Consider the following 24,375-nt stretch of genomic DNA (forward strand, 5'->3'; position numbering starts at 1 on the left):
AAAAGTGACAGAATAGTGGGTAGTTTGCAGGGGGTGGGGATGGGGATTTAATTTGAGATACGGTACATGAAAAGGCTTCTGGATTGACTGCCACAGTACAATTTCTTGATATCAGTGACAGTTATAAATAAGGGTGTCTACCTTATTAAAACTCACTAAACTAATTTTAAAATAGTTCTTATGATGATCTGCAAGGCCCTATAAAAAATAATCTTTCACGTACTCCCATATCTACTCTGTTTCAGCCCCACTAACCTTTTTGCAATTTCTTGCTTAGGCCAGGAATGCTCCTCACTGGCACCTCCGAAGAGGCTGTTTCCTCTGCCTGGAACACTCCCCAGATACTCACTGAGCTAAGTCCCTCACCTCCTTCAAGACTTTCCTCAGACCTCACTTTCTCAATGAAGCATACCCTGACCACTCTAATATTACAACCTGCCCCTCAAAATCCCCTGACTCTTGGTCCCATTTACTCTTCCGATATTTTCTTCCCCCATAGCCATTTATAACCTCCTAATATACTGTTTTCCTTTTTTATTATAGGGTTTTTAGTGCCTCCTCCTGCTAGGCTGTAGGCTCCATGAAGGCAGGAATTGCTGGGTTTTGCTCACTTGTTCTTGCTCTCCCACAGGGCTCTGCTCTAAATGTCACCTTACCAATGAGGACTTCCCTACTATTCCTACACCCAGTTCTTGGCAACTACCTATTCTCTGCTTTCTCTCTATAGTACTTATTACTACCTGACAAACTAGACATTTAACTTGTCTATTTTCTTATGAGATAACTCCCAAATGCTAATGTAAGTTCCATGAAGAAAGGGTTTATTTTGTTTTGTGCTGTACGTTTTTTTAACTGCTGTAACCCCAGCATGTAGAACATTACCTGACACATGACAGGTGCTCAGTAAAAACATGTTAGGTAGACACATACATTTAAGTAGGTTTTTCTATTCCTTAACAGTTTTTATGAATGACAACTGAATTTTTTAATCTATCTTTTCTTTTTTCTTTTTTTTAAATTTATTTATTCATTTATTTTATTTATTTTTTTGCTGCATTGGGTCTTCGTTGCTGTACGTGGGCTTTCTCTACTTGTGGCAAGCAGGGGCTACTCTTCATTGCAGTGCGAGGGCTTCTCATTGTGTTGGCTTCTCTTGTTGTGGAGCACGGGCTCTAGGTGCACAGGCTTCAGTAGTTGTGGCATGCAGGCTCAAGAGCTGTGGCTTGTGGGCTCTAGAGCGAAGGCTCATTATTTGTGGTTCACAGGCCTAGTCGGTCTGTGGCATGTTGGATCCTCCAGGACCAAGGATTGAACCCGTGTCCCCAGCATGGGCAGGCAGATTCTTAACCACTGCACCACCAGGGAAGTCCCTGGTTAAGGATTTTGATAGTGGAAGAGGCTGTGCATGTGTGGGGGCTGAGACTATACAGGAAATCCCTATACTTTCTTCTCAGTTTTACTGTGAACCTAAAGTTGCTCTAAAAAACAGTCTATTTCTTTTTTTTGATGTGGACCATTTTTAAAGTCTTTATTGAGTTTCTTACAATATTGCTTATTTATTTATTTATTTTTGGCTGCGTTGGGTCTTCGTTGCTGTGTGCGGACTTTTCTCTAGTTGTGGTGAGTGGGGGTTTCTCTTGCTGCAGAGCACTGGCTCTAGGCGAGCAGGCTTTAGTAGCTGTGGCACTCAGGCTCAGTAGTTGTGGCTCAAGGGCTCTAGAGCGCAGGCTTAGTAGCTGTGGTGCATGGGCTTAGTTGCTCCACAGCGTGTGGGATCTTCCTGGCCAGGACTTGAATCTGTGTCCCCTGCACTGGCAGGCGGATTCTTAACCACTGCACCACCAGGGAAGTTCCTAGTCTATTTTTTAAAATAAAAAGAGCATCATCCTGGATTAGAAGAATTAATATTGTTAAAATGGCTATACTACCCAAAGCAATCTACAGATTCAGTGCAATCCTTACAAACTACCCATGACATTTTTCACAGAACTAGAACAAAATATTCTAAAATTTATATGGAACCACAAAAGATCCAGAATTGCCAAAGCAATCCTGAGGAAGATGAACAAAGCAGCAGACATAACCCTCCTAGACTTCAGACAATACTAAACAATACAGCATGGTATTAGCACAAAAACAGATGTATGGATCAATGGAACAGAATCGAGAGCCCAGAAATAAACCCACACACCTATGGAGAATTAATCTCCAACAAAGGAGGCAAGAATACACAATGAAAAAAAAAGTCGCTTCAGCAAGTGGTGTTGGGAAAGTTGGAGAGCCACATGTAAATCAATGAAGTTAGAACACACCCTCATGCCATACACAAAAATAAACTCAAAATGGCTTAAAGATTTAAACATAAGACATGACACCATAAAACTCCTAGAAGAGAACATAGGCAAAACATTCTCTAACATAAATCATACCAATGTTATCTTAGGGCAGTCTCCCAAGGCAATAGAAATAAAAGCAAAAATAAATAAACGGGACCTAACCAAACTTGTAAGCTTCTGCACAGCAAAGCACACCATAATTATACAAAACGAAAAGCCAACGTACAGAATGGGAAAAAAATAATTGCAAATCAGGCAACCAACAAGGGTGTAATTTCCAAAATATACAAACAGCTCATACAACGCAACAACAACAAAAAAACAAATAACCCAACTGAAAAATGGGCAGAAGACCTAAATAGGCATTTCTCCAAAGAAGATATACCGATGGCCAACAGGCTCATGAAAAGATGCTCAACACTGCTAATTATTAGAGAAATGCAAATCAAAACTACAGTGAGATACCACTTCACACTGCTCAGAATGGGCATCATTAAAAAGTCTACCAATAACAAATGCTGGAGATGGTGTGGAGAAAAGGGAACGCTTCTACACTGTTGGTGGGAACGTAAATTGGTGCAGCCACTACAGAGACCAGTATGGAGGTTCCTCAAAAAACTAAAAAAAGACTTGCCATAAGATCCAGCAATCCCATTCCTGGGCATATATCCAGACAAAATTATAATTCAAAAAGATACATGCACTTCTATGCTGATAGCAGCACTATTTACAATAGCCAGGACACGGAAACAACCAAAATGTCCAGCAATAGATGAATGGATAAAGAAGATGTGGTACATATATACAAAAGAATATGATTCAGCCATAAAAGGAATGAAATAATGCCATTTGCAGCAACATGGATAGACCTAGAGATTATCATACTACGTAAAGTCAGTCAGACAAAGACCAATATCATATAATATCACTTATATGTGGAATCTAAAATATGACACAAATGAACTTATTTATGAAACAGAAGCAGATCATAAACATAGAGAATAGACTGGTGGTTGCCAAGTGTGAGAGGAAGTGGAGGAGGGATGGAGTGGGAGTTTGGGGTTAGCAGCTGCAAACTAGTATATACAGAATGGATAAATAAGGCCTTACTGTATAGGACAGGGAATATCCTGTGATAAACCATAATGGAAAAGAATATTAAAAAGGATGTATATATGTATAATTGAATCACTTTGCTGTACAGTAAAAATTAACACAACATTGTAAAGCAACTATACTGCAATAAAATTTTTTTTTAAAATTATTTTAAAAAGCATCAGTAAGCTCTGAAACAATTTCAAACAGTCTCATATATCTGTAGTTGGAGTCTCCAAAGGAGATGAAAGGGAAAAAATATATATCTGAAGAAACAATCTACTTGGACTTCCCTGGTGGCCCAGTGGTTAAGAATCCGCCTATGCAGGGGACAATGGTTCGATCCCTGGTCTAGGAAGATCCCACATGCCATGGAGCAACTAAGGCTATGCACCAAAACTACTGAGTCTGCAACTAGAGCCCACAGCCACAACTACTAAACCCATGTGCTGCAACTACTGAAGCCCACTCGCCTAGAGCCCATGCTCTGCAACAAGAGAAGCCACTGAATTAAGAAGCCCGTGCACTGAAACTAAGAGTAGCCCCCACTCTCTGCAACTAGAGAAAGCCTGCATGCAGCAACGAAGACCCAGTGCAGCCAATAAAAATTAGTTGTAAAAAAAGAAATAATGTACAAGTTTTTCCACATTCTATAGAAACTATAAAACTCAAAGATCCAAAAAGCTCAACAGCCTCTAAGTAGAAATCACCAATTTTAGGAATGATAGGTTCTACAGATCACTATAGATTCTACAGATATGAAAATGACAATAAAGGAATGTTATAAACAATGTTATGCCTATAGATTCAACAACTGAGAAGAAATGGACAAACTCCTTCTGAAAATTACAAAGCACCATCAAGAAGTAATTTAAATAGCCTTTATCTTTTAAAGACATTGAAATCCACACCTATTCACAAAATATATGAGTGAAAACACAGAACACAAAAGATGAAGAGATCTTAAAATGGTCAGGCAAATGGCATATAGAAAAAGGACTGACGATTTGACTGACTGCAGATTTCTCAAGAGCAATAACTACAACTATTGGACAGTGGAATAATATCTTCAAAGCACTACGAGAAAATTACTGCCAACCCAGACTGAAAAGAACAAAAATAATCTTCCAAAAATTTGAGTTTTTCAAATAAAACTTAAAACATTAAAATCCTTAAAATAAAATAAAAATTCTAAGTCCATACTATGCACAAATGTAAGCAGCAAAAATTGAACAAAACTCCATCTTTTAGGTAAAAAATAACTGGGAAAAGGGACCACTGGAGTCTAAAGAGTATAAGAAACATCCTTGTTATTTTTGACAGTTTTCTCTCACCTCTTTGCTCTAATGGTGGTACCCAGCATGCAGAAATGCATAGTGATGGTGCAGGTAGTGAAAACTTCTGACCAGAATAACAAGAGATGTAGCCTCTGGGAGCCAGGAAGTATTGGGGGGAGATTAAGGGACAGAGAGAGGCAGAGAACATTCCCCATAATTTTGCATATGAGTCAGTACAACTTCCAACTCACACCTGGGAAAGACTGAAGGAAGCACAGCAATGGCTTTGAGAATTAAACTATGAAATAAACTGCCACCAACACTGCAAACTCATAAATGATTTGTGAATGAGAAAAACCCAAAGCAGCATAGCAAAGTCTGAAAACTAAACTGATACTGGAAACAGTGTTCACAGAAGGAGACTCAAACTTGTGGTTTAGAAACTAACCAGCTTGATTACCCACCAAAACTAAAAAATCTGCATTCTCCAGAGGATTCTAGCAGGACTCAGAGACTCAAAACACAAAACATAACTCCAAAAATTACTCAGATACAGAGAACCAAGAAAATGTGATCAAATATTAACGGAAAAGACAATCAAAAGATGCACAAAACAGGAGGGAACACTCTCTAAATAATCTGTAAGGCCAGCATAACTATATAACAAAACTGAAACCACACACCTCAGATTGGGACTTGAACCCATAGGCTGGGACTCAGACCCAGTCAAAACCCAGACTGAGACTTGAACCCAGTCTTTTAATTAGAATCACTCACCTGGTGTCAAGACTTACTGAGGCTTAGGTTCTTTACGTCTCAGCACAGAAGGACTCCAGTGAGAGGCAAAGTGATAGGCAAGGAGTTGATTTATTAATATAGGACACCTGCGAGGGATACGAGCGGGCAGGCAAGAGGGCTCTGCCCCAAGGATTAATTTTTATAATCAAAGGAAAGTGGGGAGAGGACCACCTTCTTCCTCATTTTTTGAGTAGATGTTAGGCTTACACCACTAGCTCCTCTTTTCAATCAGGCAGGAGAGTGTTTGACCCTATAGGTTCAAACTAGGACTGTCACGGTGCTTATTTAAATCAGCAGAAGGGGGGTAACATATACTAAAATGTTAAATCATCTCAGATTTCAGTATAATGAGGGTCTTCTACTTTGGAATGTCACTTTTCCCTTATATTCCTGTCCTTGCTCCTAAGGATCATTCTCTTGCTGGACTCAACCATTAACTTACAGTGATCTCGATAAACAAAACAAAACAAAACAAAAACTTACGGTGGTCTCCCAAAGTTCCCTAAGGTTCCCTCTCTATCTATAATCCCCTAGTGGGATTTCTAAAACTACCTGTGTAACTATCCTACTCTGTCCCTATTAAAACCAGACATAGAGTACAGGAATAACAAAAAATACAGGTATCACTCATGAAAAGATACAAAAATCCTGAACCCAAAGTTAGCATATCAAACTGGATGATAATTAGTGCTCCACTAAGTTGGAGTTTTTCCAGAAATTCAAGGTTAAATCAAAATTACAAAATCTATTAATGTAACATATTAGTAGTCAAAGAACTACTTCAGTTAGATAAATTAACCTCTGTAGTAGGCTGCTTCTAAATGGCTCCCAATAACTCAGTCACACAGAGTCCTTTCAACAAATTAAGGGTGTGCCTCACAGGTCCTCTCAATTTAACAATAAGGCCTCTAGGAAGCTTAAGCACATTGTCCCTTAGCCATCTCAGTGGAAGCCCAAAGCAAAGAACGGTTTATCTCAAAGAGATTTGTGGGTAAAATTATTATCCAAATGGAATGAACCCCAGTGAGATTTACAGAGGACTCACAAAGTTTTTGAGAAGCTTATTAACAGCAGCATTGCCAACTTGGACTGAAAGAGACAGAAACTACAAAATGAAAATACACATTGGATTCCCAAAATTCTTCTGGCAGGAATTAGACTGATAAAACCACATAGCTATAAAATATCTATCTTTCATGAAAAAGGAAGGATCACCCAAGAGCCCAAAGGGCAGAGCTGAGAGACATGGAAAATAATTCCTAAAATTACTTATAGTTGATTGAGACCTAATCAAAGAATGTCTAACATTTTCCCAGACGGATTTCAGAATTGATATGAACCAGTGAAAAAAAACCTTTTCCCTCCCCATTTGCCTTCATTTTAAATAAGAAATGTCTATTATCCCATGCCTGTTCCACCACTGTATACTGGCATAGGTGGGGTGGGGACATAACTTTTTTTTTTCAGTCTCTTTACCAGAATATAATAGCTTTACACTCTTGTACAAGTGTTTGAGGTACACCAAAGTGAATCAGCTGTATTTATACATATATCCCCATATCCCCTCCCTCCCACCCTCCCTGTCCTGGCCCTTTAAGGCATCACCCACCATCGAGTTGACCTCCCTTTGTTATACAGCAACTTCCCACTAGCTATCTATTTTACATTTGGTAGTGTATATATGTCTATGCTACTCTCTCACTTTGTCGCAGCTTCCCCTTTGCTCCCCCCCGCCCCCACCACCATCCCCATGTCCTCAAGTCCATTCTCTACATCTGCATCTTTGTTCTTGCCCTGTCACTGGGTTCATCAGTACCATTTTTTTGGGTTCCGTATATATGAGTTAGCATACGGTATTTTTCTCTTTCTGGCTTACTTCGCTCTGTATGACAGTCTCTAGGTCTATACACCTCATTACATATAGCTCCATTTCATTCCTTTTTATGGCTGAGTAATATTCCATTGTATATATATGCCACAATCTTTTTTGTTCATTCATCTGTTGATGGGCATTTAGGTTGATTCTATGTGCTAGCTATTGTAAATAGGGCTGCAATGAACATTATAGTACATGCTTCTTTTGGGATTTCTTTTTGGATTATGGTTTTCTCTAGGTATATGCCCAGTAGTGGGATTACTGGGTCATATGGTAGTTCCATTTTTAGTTTTTTAAGGAACCTCCAAACTGTTTTCCATAGTGGCTGTACCAACTTACATTCCCACCAACAGTGCAGGAGAGTTCCCTTTTCTCCACACCCTCTCCAACATTTATTCTTTCTAGATTTTTTTGATGATGGCCATTCTGACCAATGTGAGGTGATACCTCATTGTGGCTTTGACTTGCATTTCTCTAATGATTAGTGATGTTGAGCATCTTTTCATGTGTTTGTTAGCCCTCTGCATGTCTTCTTTGGAGAAATGTCTATTTAGGTCTTCCGCCCATTTGTGGATTGGGTTATTTGCTTTTTTGGTATTAAGCTGCATGAGCTGCTTATATATTTTGGAGATTAATCCTTTGTCCTTTGCTTCTTTGTCAAGTATTTTCTCCCGTTCTGGGGGTTGTCTTCTTGTCTTGTTTATGGTTTCTTTCGCTGTGTAAAAGCTTTTAAGTTTCATGAGGTCCCATTTGTTTATTCTTGATTTTATTTCCATTATTCTAGGAGGTGGGTCAAAAAGGATCTTGCTTTGATGTATGTCATAGAGTGTTCTGCCTATGTTTTCCTCCAAGAGTTTTATAGTGTCTGGCCTATAACTTGTATCTTTAGTGTTACAGATCTTTAGATTGAGAGCAACTGTATTCAAAGACCTATACTGAAGGAACTACACTCAGAAGCCCCATCCACAACTAGACCTGATTTAGATGGCAAGATGAAGGACTCTGAACTTGTGACTGGGTGAGAATTCTGGGACTTGGGGAGGGGGAAATGTATTTTGCATATGAGTCATTGGCAGCCAGAGAGCAGACTGGTTGGCTGCTTCTAAAATGGTACCGAATGATTCCCAACTCCTGGTATTCCTTTGTGTAATCCTCTCCCCTTGATTGTGGCTGGGCCTAGGGACTTGCTTCTAATGAATATGGCAAAAATGATAGGATGTCACCTGAAGATTAGGTTAAGAAGATGTGAACTGTCTTGCATGCTTTCCCTGGCTCTTCTCATTTACTTGCTCTGATTAAGTCAGCTGCTGTGTTGTGAGCAGCCACAGGGAAAGCTTCATGGCAAGGAAGTGAGATCCTCCATCCAGCACCCATGAGGAACTGCATCCTGACCAAAACCACATGAGCTGGGAAACAGTCCCTTACGAGTTAAGCCTTGATTGCAGCCTGTAAGAGATTCTGAGCTAGGAGACTTGGCTAAAACAAGCCCATATTCCCAACCCACCAACACTATGATAAAATAAGTTTGCTGTTTTAAGCAAACACTAAAGTCACTACATTTTGAGGAGCCTCCAGGCTGGTGAACACATCCACAAGCCATGAGGAGAGAGCACCCTTGTTTCATGGGGCCAGAAGCTCCTGTCCTGGGACCCTTCCAGACCTCGCCCTATGTACTTCTTCATCTGTATCCTTTCTAAGAATGGCTCCAGATTTTCTTTCTTAAAGACAATCTTTTAAATGAGAAATAAGCCAAGACTCAAAGCAACAGAGTGACCTTATGCAGGCTTATACTGCTTATAAGTGGCAGAGCTGGGATTCAAACCCAGGATTATCTCACTAAGAAACCAAAATCTTAACCACTTTATCACTGAACATGTCATCACAGGAGCTAATTTTAATGCAGATTACAATCAGAAATTTTTTTTGTAAATGTTTGATTTAAAACTTTTAATGTCTACTTTTAATGAAATAAATGATTCAATTATTTTTTCAAAAGATGGAATGGGGAATTCACCGGCGGTCCAGTGGTTAGGACTCTGAACTCTCATTGCCGAGGACATGGGTCCGTCCCTGGTCGGGAAACTAAGATCCCACAAGCCTTGCAGCGAGGCCAGGGGAAAAAAAATGGAATGATATAATACCTTGGATTTCCTTTAAAATAATTCAAAAGTGGGGTAAGGGAGAAAGTTAAATGAAACACTGTGGGCCTATATTGATAATTGTTGGTTGTCATACATATACTATTCTGTATTTGCATTTGAAAAATTTCATAATAAACAAAAAACTTATCTTAAGGCTTCTCAGCCTTGGCACTATGTACATTTTAAGTTGGATAAATTCTTTGTTGTGGGGCTTGTCCTGTGCATTGTAGGATGTTTAGCAACATCCCTGGTTTCTACCTATTAAATGCCAATGGTGCCACCACCCCATTATTATTACAACCAAAAATATTTCCAGACATTGTGAAATGTCCCCCAGGAGAGCAAATGGCCCCCACTGAGAACCACTGCTTTAAAACAAGGTTGCTTGTTATTATTAGAAGTCCTAGCTTAGACAAAACACAAAACATTAGGAAAGCTGCAGGATAAATATAATATACACAAAAATCATTTGCATTTGTATACAAGAGCAACTAATAGAAAATTTAAAAACAACATATCATTTAGGGGAATTTCCTGGCGGACCAGTGGTTAGGACTCGAAGCTTTCAGTGCAGGGTCTGGGTTCGATTCTCGGTCGGGGAATTAATATCCCACAAGCTGTGTGGTGCGGCCCCGCCAAAAAAAGTTATTCTAAAAAAACCACATTATTTACATTAACAAGATAATTAATCAAAAGAAGTATGACTTTCATGAAGAAAATAATAAAATATCACCAAAGATGTTGAAGACCTAAATAAATGGAGAAGCATACTGTGCTATGGATAGGAAGGCTTAATATAATGACAGCTATCCTTCTCAAAACTACCTACAAATTCAATGTAAATTTAAGCATGAATAAATCATGCTTAAATATTAAATTGAGGGATAAATGGCTAAAAATAGCCAAGACATTCCTAGAGAAGAACTAAGCAGGGAGCTTGCCCTACTACATATTAAGACATTTTGTAAAACCATAGAAATTAAAAGAGAGTATAACTGAAGAGAGAGAGCTCAATAACAGAAAAATGCACATCTGGAAACTTAATATTTAACCTAGCAGGCACTGCAGGTGACTAGGGAAAAAAGACTATTCCACAAACAGCTCTGGGGAACTGGTCATCTATAAGCAAAAAAATTAAAGATGGATCTGTACCTGACACACAAAAAATAAATTTCATATTGATCAATAAATTCCAGATTGATTAACATGAAAGGAAACTTTTTTAAGTTTTAGAAAAAAATATGGGAGACTACTTTTGACCCTAGGGTAAGGAAAGATTTCTTTACAAAAAACAAAAAGTTCAAACCATAAAGGAAAAGACTGATAAGTGCAAAAACTTTAAAATCTACATTCATCAAAAGAGATTATAAAGAAAGTTAAAAGACAAGCTACTGAGAGAAGCAATTTGTAATATATCTATCAGATAAAGGATATCAAAAAGAAAAAGACAAACCTTATCCATCAGAAAAATGGGCAAAGGTCATGAACAGGCCTTTCACAAAAGAGAACTACAAATAGCCAACAGAAGCCAAATATAAGGTGCTCAAATTTATTAACAGAAAACTACAAATTGAAATTATAATGCGGTACCATTTATTCTTATCCAATTAGAAAAATTAAAAATCCAGGCTGTACTATATAGTTAAATAAAAAGGTTGTAAAAAAAAAAAAAAGAGAGAGAGAGAGGCCAAACTGGTAAGGTTATGGATTCCTGGGGACTTCTGTAGCAGTGTAAGCTACTTCAAACTCTTTGGAAAACACTTTGGAATTACCTAGTAACACTGAAAATGCATATTCCCCGTGATCCAGCAACCCTATGGTTAAGTGTGTATCTCAGAGAAACTCTCAAAAAGAACACCTTAAAAAATGTACATAGCTCCAAACCAAAAACGACCCAAATGTTCATCAATAGTATAAATGTATAAATAATTATATTTATTATTATTATATCTATCATATCATAGAATAGTATTGCAGCAATAAATACAAATTGAAAACAGCTATACACCTCAAAAAGATAAATCTCAAGTTCAGAAATAGACAAACTAAACAAACAAAAATGGGAAAAACATGACAATAATGACAGACCAGGGATCCCCATCAAGCAGTCTCAAATACTGCTACTGTAAGGCTGAAGTTCTCAATCTGCCATGTCAGTTTCCCTAGTAGCGTTGTTCAAATCAGGTGCCCATTTTGCTTCATTAAACATTCATGAGTTAAGACTATCTCTACCCTAAACAAGCTTATGGAGAATGTGTGATAACAAAAGCCTATGAAGCATTTGGTACCGTGCTAGTAGGTACCATGCTAGGTGTTTCACACTCAAATTTTTTTTTGACAGAGTATAAGCATTTAATAATAATAAAAAATATATATACTATAAGTACGATTTATGCCAGGTGTTGTGCTAAAGACTTTATAGTAATTTTAATTTAATCCTTGCAAAAACTCTATGAAGTAAATACTATGACCACCATCCCCAGTGGGTACTAATGATATTATCATCATCCTGATAATTACAATAAAGATAATAGGTAACATTTTTTTTTGGCCACACCATGCAGCTTGAATGCAGAATGAAAGCACAGAGGCCTAACCACTGGACTGCCAGGAAATTCCCAATAGGTATTTTTGATCACCTACTAATGCTAGGCACTGGGCTAAGGCTTTATAGTCAACCTAATTTAATCCTCAGGACAACCCTATAAAGTAGATACCATCCCTAAAGGATATTATCGATACTCCCATCCCCGTTTCCAGGATAAGAAAACTAAGGGTAGGATGAGGTAACTAAGAATAAGCAAAAGCAAGTAGCTCACTCAAGACACACAATTAGTAAAGGATAGAGTTAGGATTTGAAGCTTTGTCTGACTCTTATCTGTCTGCCTGTGTTTAGCCACTTTCACACTCATTATTTTATTTAATATTCACAAGCCCTGTAAAGCAAATATGACATAGAGGTTAAGAGCACAGGTACTAGGACTTCCCTGGTGGTCCAGTGGTGAAGACTCCACGCTCCCAATGCAGGGGGCCCAGGTTCAATCCCTGGTCAGGGAAGTAGATTCCATTCGCATGCTGCAACTAAGAGTTCTCACACTGCAACTAAAAGATCCCACATGCTGCAATGAAGATCCTGCAGGAGGCTACTAAGACCCGGAGCAGCCAAATAAAATAAACAAATAAATAAATATTAAAAAAAAAAAAAAGAGCACAGGTTCTAAAGATGGAAAGATGTGAGCCCATATCCTCGCTCTACTGTGTTCCAAATGTGGAACTGAAGACAAGCTTCTCAACCTCTGTGAGAGGGACAGGCCCTTCATTTATAAAATCGAGGTTTTTAAAGTATCTATGGGTAAGTGTGAAAGGGTAAGTATGAAAATTGAGATAAGGCATGCGAAGACCTTAACACTGCCTGGCACACAACAAATATTCAATAAACATTGGATGATATCATCACGGTCATCATCACCATCTTCTCCATTTTCTTGATTAAAAAAATGGAGACACAGAGAGGGACAGCAGTTTATCCAATGTTACAAACCAGTTAGCGTCAGTGAAAGAATTTTAAACATAGGCCTAACCAGCTTCAAAGTCTGAACTCTTTTCCACTTGCCGAGACACATCATGAAGGCACAGGAAGCACATCCCAGACAGAGGGAGATCTGAAGGAGATGTTCCTTAGGCAAGGGAGACCTAAGCTGAATGCTGAAATACAACTTGACTTTCAGATGAAGTGAGAGAAAGGTTCTGCAGACAGAGGGAACAGTATATCCAAAGGAGCTGACACAATGAACAGTGTGGAATATCTGAGTAGATACAATTATTTCAGTGTGGCTGGAGCCCAGAGAGTAAGAGGCAAAAAAGTTAGAGTCTGCACATGAAGCAAGCATACGAGGCAGTATGATTTTGAGCAGGGGGTCTTAAAGAGAAACCTCCAAACAAGGAGCATCAACACCACCAAGGAACCTGTTACAAACGCAAATTACTGGGGCTACACCAGGTCTAACTGAGAAACTCTGGGTCTTTTAAAAGGTCCTTTAGGTGACTAATGTACGGCTGATGTTTGAGAAGATGATTTTGAGCAATGATGGAATGTAATGGTGTTTTTCAAAAATAATAAAATTATCCTTTATTAGTCATGTATTTCAGAAGAGGGAGAGGACCAGAATATCTGAATAGAAACTAGCTATAATACCTATGATGTGCTTGGTTTTTCTTTGATAGCAGTTAATCAATTTTACAGGTTATTCTACTTACAACTCAAAGATCAAATTTGCTCTATGCTTCATCTTAGAAAAACACTCCCAAACAGGCTAACATTTTAAATCTTAAAAAAAAAAAAAAATTTTTTGGGGGGCTATCAAGGACTTTCTAAGTTTCATACTCTGAAAGGTCAAACTTAGGTCTATTAAAACTAACTGTTTTATAGAAAACATTACAATCCCAACCTCTTTAAAACTTATCATTTCTATAAATGTAAGAGGATGTTATAATCAACTTTTTTCTTTTGAAAACAAAATAGAAGTGTTGCAATTCCATGAGTTTTACTTCAGATTTGCTAAACCCAAGCAAAATTAAATGTTGCAACAAACCAAAGCCACAACGCCTATAAGTACTTTAGATATCAAGGTTCCTTATGAGATTTCATTTGAAAAGAGTGTGCCACTGAGAAGACACGTTTGAAACAACTGATTTACAGAATAAAATTTAAGATCTTTAGCATAAAATATAAGGCCGTCCAAAGCCTGGCGCCCAACCCCCCCAAACGTCTCAAGCCTATTCCCACTACTTCGTGCCTGGGAATGAACTCTCTAGCAACACCAAACTGCCTATAATTCCTCATAAATACCACAGTGTTTCTCATCTTTGTGAATTTGTCCATAATGCAGCTTCCAAATGATTACTGCCTGGTTTTATTTTACTTCATGTTTAAAAAATTATATTAGGCTATGGGAAACAAATGCTACATTCTGGGCCCAGGTGGGACTGAGCTTGGATGACTTCCACTATAGAGTGGGAGGGCAGGGCCCACAGTTCAGGTGTAACAGGTCCCAGCTGTTCCCTAGGTCTTTCTGTGCCCCTGGGTTGGGCCAGGAGTCACGCCACAAGAAGATCTCCATTCCACCTCTTCTCTTTGGACACTGTAGGCTTAGAGTTAGAAACAGGCTGATCCTTGGAGTAATATCTCCTGATGGTTCATTTGGCTAAGGAAGGAAGAGACCATTGTTCTAAATAGTAGAGGAAGAACTACTGCACTCCAACCATGGGTCACCCAAGGAGCACAATATACTGTAAGTCAAAATGGGCTTCCCTTTATCTGGGAGCTTGCCCCTCAGGGGGCATTTGGCAATGTCCAGAAACATTTTGGGTTGCCACAGCTTGGTGGGGGAGGGGAGAGTTGCTACTAATATCTATTGAGTAGAAGCCAGGGGTACTGCTAAACATCCCACAATGTACAGGATGGCCCCCCACGACAGAATTATCTGGCCCAAAATGTCAATACTGACGAGGCTGAGAAATGCTGCTTTACTTCGCATGATACCACATCATCCGGGAAGGCCTTCCTGAAGAGCCCAGATGGGGTTAGGTACCTCTTGTTTGGTTTCCCACAGTACTTAGCACTATATCATATAGCAATCTGTGTCTTCCATTAGATCATGGATACTTTTAAGGGCAGAGACTTTTGCACTCTGCCTGGCACGTAGTACATACTCAGTGAAGTAGCAGAGACTGCTATCTGCCTACCCCAATAACCAACCTATTCTCAGTAAAAGAAACATCAACTCTCGGTTGGGCACTTGGTCACTACATTCCTCAGCCTTTTATTTACGGCCATAAGACTAAGTTATGGCGAGGGCAACACACGGAGAAAATGTCCTTAAAAAACACTAAATGCCCCTTCTTATATGCCCAACCTACCCTCACTCTGCTGTCTAGGACACAGATATGACTGGAGCTCGATCTTGGACCATGAGGGTGACGAGCTTCTAAACCTGTCTTGGTCTGCCTTCTTTTATGTAATAGCCACTATTTTGTTCAAAATCATTGTTATCTTGGATCTCTACCTTTTGCTAAGACACCTAATCTAAATGATCTAATATCCAACTTCTACTTTTTGCCATCAATTGCCATGTTCTTCAAGAAAAGTGCAAGCTGTGCTTTATATTTATGTTCTTGTTCTTCTCATTCTTCACTGACATATTCCGAAATACAATTTTCCTCTACTGTTTTCCTTTCACAACCTGTTTTGCTGACAATTGTATTCCTTGTTTATTCAATTACCGTTCTCCAGCTAAGGGTTCTCAGCTACTTATCTTTTCAATTTGACTTGTAAAAGCAGCACAGCGATTTCCACAAGCCCAAAAGCATTCCTCTTAGATGGTATCTGATGAACAACTAAGTTTAGAAAGATAGGTTTACTGCCTTCATAAAGAATCAGTAATCCAAAGTAAGCAGCCTTGCTCTATGATAATTTTATGGGGAAAAATGTAGTATTAATAAAATTCCTCTGGGATATTTTATTTCTTCTTATTATTTATTTTATTTTTGGCTGCGTTGGGTCTTTGTTGCTGTGCACGGCCTTTCTCTAGTTGTGGCGAGCTGGAGCTATTCTTTGTTGCAGTGCTTGGGCTTCTCATTGCAGTGACTTCTCTTGTTATGGAGCACAGGCTCTAGGCGTGCAGGCTTCAGTAGTTGTGGCATGCAGGCTCAGCAGTTGTGGCTCTCAGGCTCTACAGCGCAGGCTCAGTAGCTGTGGTGCACAGGCTTAGCTGCTCCGCGGCATGTGGGATCTTCCCAGATCAGGGCTCGAACTTGTGTCCCCTGCATTGGCAGGCAGATTCTTGACCACTGCAGCCACCAGGGAAGCCCCCTCTGGGATATTTTAATCTGAGTTGATAGAGCTCAGATGATTCTAATTTGCATGCTATTAATTTTACAAACTAGAGTAGTGATTCTAATTTGCATAAATATAGCCTGTCTTTCTCTTAATTTACTCATAATATTCTTGTGATCCTTACATTTCAGAAATATTTCAAGTAGACATTTTATCTTTCTCTGGTAATCCTATAAAATATAAAAAATTTTAATTTTCCAACTAAATTCCATTTTGGAAACTAAAAAAAATTAATATTCTAAATTTAATAAATAACTATTCTACTTCCTCAAAAGCATCTCCATTTCCAAAAACTTTTTTGCATTATTTTCACCTATTATTTAATCTTTTTTTGCTCTGGATCTCATTTCTAAGTTTCTTCTCTGCTTTACACTTGTGAGAAGCTTCAGTCATTTATTGTGTTTCAGTTTGTTCTCTTATACTTACCACTATTATTACATTTTTCATTCTAATCTATTTGTGCATAATAGTTGTACACCCTTTGTTTGCTCTAGGAGTAGATAACTCTTCTCTGAATTATAGTTGTGATTCTTGTACTTATTCCTTTTAAGGGTTACCATTATATTGTTTTGTTTTTCTAGCTTTGCTTCTCTGACTACTAAACTTATTTACTGATCCTAGGTTACCTTTTTATTTCACTCACTCGAGTACACATACGTTGGTGGCTTTTTTTGTTGTTGTTGTTATTGATGATTTTTATTTGTTCCAGGTAATTTTATAGTATCTTAATGAGCTTAATAGCAGAAATAACTGTACACTCTACTAACTTCCTGAATGTTTCCATATGCAGATGACTAAAATTCCACAAAAATTCCACAATTTGCAAGAAGAGGTCAATATAAATAGTCTCAAACTTTAGCTCTATTTCCTACTCAAAATACGAATCTTACTTCTACTTCCTACTCCAAATGTAAAATACAAATATCAGCAAGAGCGGGCCTCAGCAGTACATACCGTTCACTAATCAGCAAGACCCCACTTCATATTCAATCACCTGGAGAATTCCACTGGAATACACCTATTTGCATAAAATATTTTGCTTAGAATGTGCTCCCTCCACCTTTCTATACATACATTTCTTGAAAGACAAAGGCAAAAAGACATTAAGAAATACCTCAATTTGTTTCTACTCTCTATCAGTTTAGAAGAAATAGAGAAATCAGAGAGTTCTATACATATTTTTTGGAGCTATCACATTCAAGACTATGACTTGGTTTAATACGAAGTTTAGTAGTATGGTTGAATAATTTATTAAAACAGAACACAGCATTCAAAACATAAAAGTTATAATGCCAGTCACTGGAGAAACTAGCACTACTACTGAACTTGAATGACTACCTAAAAATATCAAGGATGACTAGTATATCTAAAATCCTAGGGACTTCCCTGGCAGTCCAGTGGTTAAGACTCCACGCTTCCAATGCAGGGGGGTGTGGGTCTGATCCCTGGTTGGGGAACTAAGATCTCACATGCTGCAACTAGAACACATTCATGTATAATATAGTCATACATGAATGGTACAGTCACACATGAATGATACAGACACTCTGGAAAACTGGAAATATTTGTTAAAGATATATAGATACACAGAGATATCTTATGACCCATCAATTCCACTCATTGGTATATACCCAAGAGAAATGAAAGCTTACATCAACCAAAGGTTATGTACAAAAATATTCTCAGCAACTTTACTCATAATTTCCCAAAACTGGAAACATCAAATATCCATCAATGGAACAATGGATCAATTGTGTTATATTTACATATTGGAATATCACATAGTAATGAAAAAGAATGAACTATTGCTATGTATAATATTACGGTGAATCTGAAAGTTAAATGAACAAATCCAGAAACAAGATAATAAACAGACATGACTGTATTTATATGAAGTTCACAAACAAGCAAGACTATTTTTGAACTTTATATGCAAACTCATATCACCTTTGGTGAAAGAGACTGAAACAGTGGTTGCTTTGGGATTGATGAGGATACTGACTGGGAAGGAGTCTCCTGAGTGCTGGTAATTTTTTTTTATATCTTTAGATGGATGGTGAGAACACAAGTGTACAGAGATGTAAACATTCATTAAATTGTACACTGAATATCTGTGAATTACTACATATGTTATACCCTAATTTAAAAAATTTCATATAGTAGCAAGAGTCTTGAAACAGGCATTGGAAGCTGCAGTCATGGTTCTGCCATGTGTGATTCTTGACAAAGTATAAAACCTCACTGGGTCTGCATTCCATATACTACATGCTAAGGTCTCTTCCCTTTCAAAAATTCACTGATTCAAAATTCCTAAGAATTTCTTTGGTCTGCAAGTTTGCAAAAAAAAATTTTTTTTTTGGCCACACTGCACAGCATGCAGTATCTTAATTTCCCAGCCAGGGATCAAACTTGTGCCCCGCTGCAGTGGAAGCACTAAGTCTTAACCACTGAACTGCCAGGGAAGTCCCTGCAAAATTATCTTTTCCTGATTTCCACAGAAATTTAACTTGAGCATATCTCTTTAATCCCTACTTGGAGAGATGGCGGGGTGGGGGGGGTGGGGTGGGGGGGTGTTAATAGCCTTATTTTATGTTAATAGATGGAACTAGCATCAGAATTTCTGGGCCAACATACAAGCATACAAAGTAAAATGCTTACCTAGGAATATAGGTTATGAAACTAGTTTAGATTAGAAACTAGTTATGGTCTATTATTTGGAAAGAACAATAAACTGTGATGACAGTAGCCAAAGCTGTAATCCTCTTTGAATCAATAAAAATAACCTGGAGCCACTGAAGTGATGATGGTACCTAATAATTTATAATCAATCACTGAAAGCTAGTTGCACAAAGGTAGCGGCTCCTTTCAAATTATCTATACAAGGAATCAATATTTACTGGACAAGTTCTAGGCTTTGGAAAAAAATCAAGAAGACATTCCTTGATAGGGGCAAGCAGGACACATGAGGAAAGTTCACAGCTTTTTCTTTTCTTTTTTTTTACAGGGGATATATACTACTTTTACAAATGGAAAGATAAAAAATAAAATCTAGTCATAGCCAACTTTTCTTCATGAGAAGATGCTACCTGAATTTAACAGTAGTTTTTATATCATTATACACTTATTCTAGGTATAAGTCATCAAGTCAGGTTATCAGATCAAGTCAGGCCACCCTAGTCATCACATCATGAGAAATGAAGAAAAATTCAATGGTTTTAGAAATATTTCAATCCAAGGAATTTCTTGTATGAATTATGGATTAAGCTTCGAAATTATGGAGATTCTCTAATCTTTTGTAAAAATCAATGGAAGATGTATCCATCAGATGACAAAAGAAGCACCACATGTAATAAAATGCCATGGGAAAAAGCAATGGACCACTTAGACCAAAGCACATATTCTAATTCTAGCCTTGCCATCTAAATTTGAGTAAATGATTCTGATCCTTCTGACTCAGATTTCCTACTTGTAAAATGAAGGGACTGAGATAATTTTAACCTTTATTTTTCTCTCATGAAAATTTCCTATATGCTTGGAATTCACTACATACAAACATGGTGATGCTTTTCTTCATACTGACCTTAATCTATGCAAAAGTCAACTATCCTTATTAACAAAGATATCTAGAAATTAAATATCAGAAGCCACTAAAACTGAATGATGGACATTGAAGTCTGACACTCTTTCACTGCTATAAATTGGGTATGCCTCCCTCAAGTACATATAAAGCACAATTCATAAATTTAAAAATGAATTAAGTAAATGAAAGTGTCTATAATGAACCAGCTACAGAATTTTAAAAAAATTCACTGATGAAGCTCTATCTATTCTAGAAAAGGTCTACAGTTTCCATACACATCTATATAGACACATACACATACATACACACCTTTATTAGCTGAATATAGGGTCAAAAAAACCCACCACATCTACTTACTTTGACAGAGATACTCCCCCAGCTTTCCCAATCATCTCTTCATGGTGTAATACTGAGTGGTTCCAAGGAATCTGGAGGAACTTTAAGAGTGTTCTCATCCACCGTTCAGGATGTAAGACAAGCTGCTCATAGTGAACTAACATGCATTTTTTATAGCCAACCTCCATACACTGGTTATACATGGTCTCTATGGCACGATTCCACTTGGTCAAACAGTCCCTATAGCTGTTCAGGTCAAATCCAGCTATCGTAACTTTTCGAGAAATCATTGAATGTACTGATGCCCGGCCATCTCGGACCATCAGGAGAAATTTGGCATTGGGGAATAACCTAGCAAGGTACGTTAAGGATTTCAGGGCAAAAGGATCTTTATTACATAAATAAGGAGCTGGCTCCCCATGCTTAACAATGATTTCTAGTAAGAAGGCCTGCATGGCAGAATCCAGCACTTCATCAGTAACACCAGCCTCATCCAAGCGTATTTTCTCTTTACTTGACCGTGACCATATCTGCTTCAGAGCCAGGATTCGAGGAATGACCCTGGTCTCCTCTCCACAGCGAATATCAGGGTGTGCATCTAGCATGGCCCTCATGAGTGTGGTTCCACTCCGAGGCACACCTCCAATAAATATTAAAGGCATATCTTTGTGATAGGCAAAGGTTTTATTGGCTTTGATGTCCAGGCCAGTTCGCACAGTGGTCTTTGTGTTTTCCAATTTGAGGGGCTGGCTACGTTCTTCTATTCGGTGATGGCATTCCATGGCGTGTTGGCCCAAGTAAAATACGGTCACAGAACTAATCACCAGACATGCCAATAGTAAGTTCTGCTTCAGTTTTCCAACCATCTTGATGTGGTTATCTTGCTATTAAACAGATATTTTGCTCCAAATGATTTTCAGAAAACATTCAGGCCATGGAGATTCTACTTCGGAAAGATGATCAATATCTAACAGGAAAAGGAAAAAGTTATTTTACCATCACATTGAGATTGTTTACAAATTAATCATTAGTTATCACCATTACATTTTAGCTAGAAAGAAGCTGAAGCAGTCTTAAATACACTGATATTCTTAGAATATAAGTATAGGTAAATATAAGCAAAAATAAATCAACATTTCTAATCAGAAACAGCTCTTCTTATTCTAAAAATTCTGAAGCTACAGAATGGAAAAATAAATAAAATTATTTCTATAGTGAGTCAAGCAAATATTTAATATTTCCAAGTATGTCTGGAGTTTAACCCAAGCTTCATCTCTGGTATTCAGAGTTGCTTCATCCCCCAGAAGTCATTATCTACACATTCTACTATAAAGAGAAATTACAGAAGAAATACACAACTTTCAAAATTTTAACACAGATTCAGTTTATTCATCTTATAACTTATTTGTTTAGGTACTACAGTCCAGATACTTGGGCTTGGCTGAGGACAGACATTGAAAAGGACAGCAATGCAGTGACACCTGCTCTCAGGAAACAAAGGCTCATGGGCAGACAGACAATGACAATAAAATGTGATCAGTGCCTTAGTAGAAACAGCAAAGGAGACAACAGGAGTATAATGAAAAGGCACACAGAGTCTACCTCGGGAAGCTATAAAAGCCTTAAATAAAACAAGAGGAAGGAACATACTAAGCAATAGAAACCTGTGTGCAAAAGCACAATGGCATGACAGAACACAGCATAATCAGGTGACGAGAAGTACTTCAGGAGAGCTGGTGTATAGCGTACAAAGAAAACTGTGTGTGTGGAGAATAGTTAAGATTTGTGTACACAGAGCATTCTAAACTGGAGATACACTATGACCAAAGACACAGACACATAAATGCAGGGGCATGTATGTAAAACATACATACCATGTACATGTAAATTAACCCTGAACTTCACAGGGCAAATGTGATGTCTAATTTTATCTGCCAACTTGGCTAGGCCATGGTGCCCCAACGTTTAGTCAAACACCAGTCTAAATGTTTCTGTGAAGTATTTATTTTTAGAATTGATTAACAATTAAATCAACAGACTTTGAGTAAAGCTGATTACCCTCCAAAACACAGGTGGACCTCACCCAACAACTGAAGTCCTTAAGGGAAAAGACAGGTTTCCTGAAGAAAAAGGGATTATCTTCAAGACTGCAACACAGAAACCCTGCCTGAGTTTCCAGCCTGCTGCCCTGAGGAATTTAGACTCAAGGCTAACACCAACTCTTACCTGCTGAACTGCTACATGGATTTTATTTTTAGTTTTTAAAAATTTATTTATTTATTTATTTATTTATTTAGGCTGCAATGGGTCTTAGTTGCGCACACAGGATCTTCATCGTGGCATACGGAATCTTTTTTTTTTTTTTTTAGTTGCAGCATGTGGACTTCTTAGTTGCAGCATGCGAACTCTCAGTTGTGGCATGCAAACTTTTAGTTACGGCATGCATGAAGGATCTAGTTCCCCGACCAGGGATCAAATCTGGGCCCCCTGCTTTGGGAGCATGGATTCTTACCCACTGAACCACCAGGGAAGTCCCTATACGGATTTTAGAAATGCCAGTTTCTTAAAAACTGAGCCAATTCCCTAAAAACTCTCAGTCATACATATATGACTATCCTGACTGGCAGTGAGTACACCTGGGGAAATGCCTAACTACACCAGAAAAAGAATACATTCTGAGGGGCAGGATGTCTAGCTATGAACTAATGAGAAGGTAGGCAATTCTTCTCGCCTCAAAAAACAAATTATAAAGTGGGATGAAACTGACAAAACAACCCTTTTAGTCCTCTGGAAATTGACCAAAGGAATGCAAAAACCCAAGAAGCATTTATGTTAGAAAACCTGTTCAACAATGCGTCAGAAGAGTGAGAGTCTGTGGTATTTGTGCCTAAAACTATTCCCACCCCACCATCCACCCAATCAGCAGGTACCGAAGTTCTGCAGGGCAGGGCAAGGCAGGGCAAAGTACAAGGCGTGGAGGCTTTGCTGCTGGAATCAACCAAAAATCCTAAAAAAGAAAACAAACTTGGGCTTTCAGGAAAGAGAAAGTGGGGGTATCTCTCACCTGCACAGGATGCAGGGACCCTCCACAGTCACAACATGACCTGTTGCCTAATTCAGGAGCTGCTCAGCCTCTGAAAGTCCAGAAAAAACACAATCCAAGTATAGACTCAGGAACGTGTCATACAGCTGGCCAAGAGCAGGAGAGCTGACACCCTTCTGTAAAATGATCAGGTTAGATTAGATGAGTGGCTGGCAAACCATGTTCTCAGAGCAAGAATTCTGGTTTCTGTTCTTCTCACTGACTTGAGTATGGCTTTATTGAGAGAGAGATCGCTCAATCTGAACTGGAGCGTAACATACATGCCCAACTGTGCTGCCAGTGTAGGTGATGTTCCAGGCAGCTAGTGATCAAGGAGGGTGAAGAGCTCTAGTAGGCTGAGGTTGTAGTCATGATTAACAAACTTGTGGCCAATCCTGAGCTGCATACAGGCAAAGAGGAGACATGTAAGGATCAAGTGGAAAATAAACACCAGGGCAGATCTGAGAACAGCCTGAACTTTGAACGTGTTCCTCTGCCCACACGCAGATCCACTGGCAGAGGACGTGTCTTACTGCCTCAGTATGTTTGAGTACAACTGCTGTCCACTAAGCTATGCAGACTGAGGGGCAAACCACTAGAAAGCCTGCTTAAAAATAAAAACGTGTGTGTGTGTGTGTGTGTGTGTGTGTGTGTGTGTGTGTGTATCTGAGCAGCTACATCAGCATATATTTATAAGAAATGTTCACATATGGTAAATTTATAGAGACAGAAAGCATGGGGTGGAAGCAGGAACTTGTGGCAAGCAGGCATGAGGGAACTTTTTCCAGTGATGAAAATGTTCTAAAACTGGACTACTGTGATAGCTGCACAACTCTATAAAATCTACTAAAAATCATTGAATTGTACCTTACAATAAGTAAGTTTTATGGTACATAAGTTACACCTCAATACAGCTAATATAGCTGGTTTTTCTTCTTTTTTTAAGAATACACTCAAAG

The 24,375-nt window shown here is 38.4% G+C and overlaps 1 protein-coding gene and 1 non-coding gene across 6 annotated transcripts in view; one reads left to right on the forward strand and one right to left on the reverse strand.

The window, feature by feature from the left end:
- TPST1 (tyrosylprotein sulfotransferase 1) overlaps nucleotides 1-24,375 on the reverse strand; it is a 111,009-nt gene that overhangs the window by 62,850 nt on the left and 23,784 nt on the right. For 4 of the 5 annotated variants that reach the window (XM_057695526.1, XM_057695527.1, XM_057695523.1 and 1 more), the window contains one exon: nucleotides 20,356-21,301. In XM_057695526.1, coding sequence (XP_057551509.1) covers nucleotides 20,356-21,200 — 845 coding nt within the window. In that variant the 5' untranslated portion in view covers nucleotides 21,201-21,301. Of the gene's footprint in view, nucleotides 1-20,355; nucleotides 21,302-23,398; nucleotides 23,437-24,375 lie in introns of those variants that run through there. The other variant, XM_057695525.1, reaches the window with a different exon arrangement.
- TRNAW-CCA (transfer RNA tryptophan (anticodon CCA)) lies at nucleotides 12,508-12,580 on the forward strand. The gene has a single exon. It is a non-coding gene; the product is annotated as a tRNA-Trp (tRNA).

The sequence above is a fragment of the Hippopotamus amphibius genome, chromosome 9, assembly GCF_030028045.1.
Source record: "Hippopotamus amphibius kiboko isolate mHipAmp2 chromosome 9, mHipAmp2.hap2, whole genome shotgun sequence".
Taxonomy (NCBI): Eukaryota; Metazoa; Chordata; class Mammalia; order Artiodactyla; family Hippopotamidae; genus Hippopotamus; species Hippopotamus amphibius.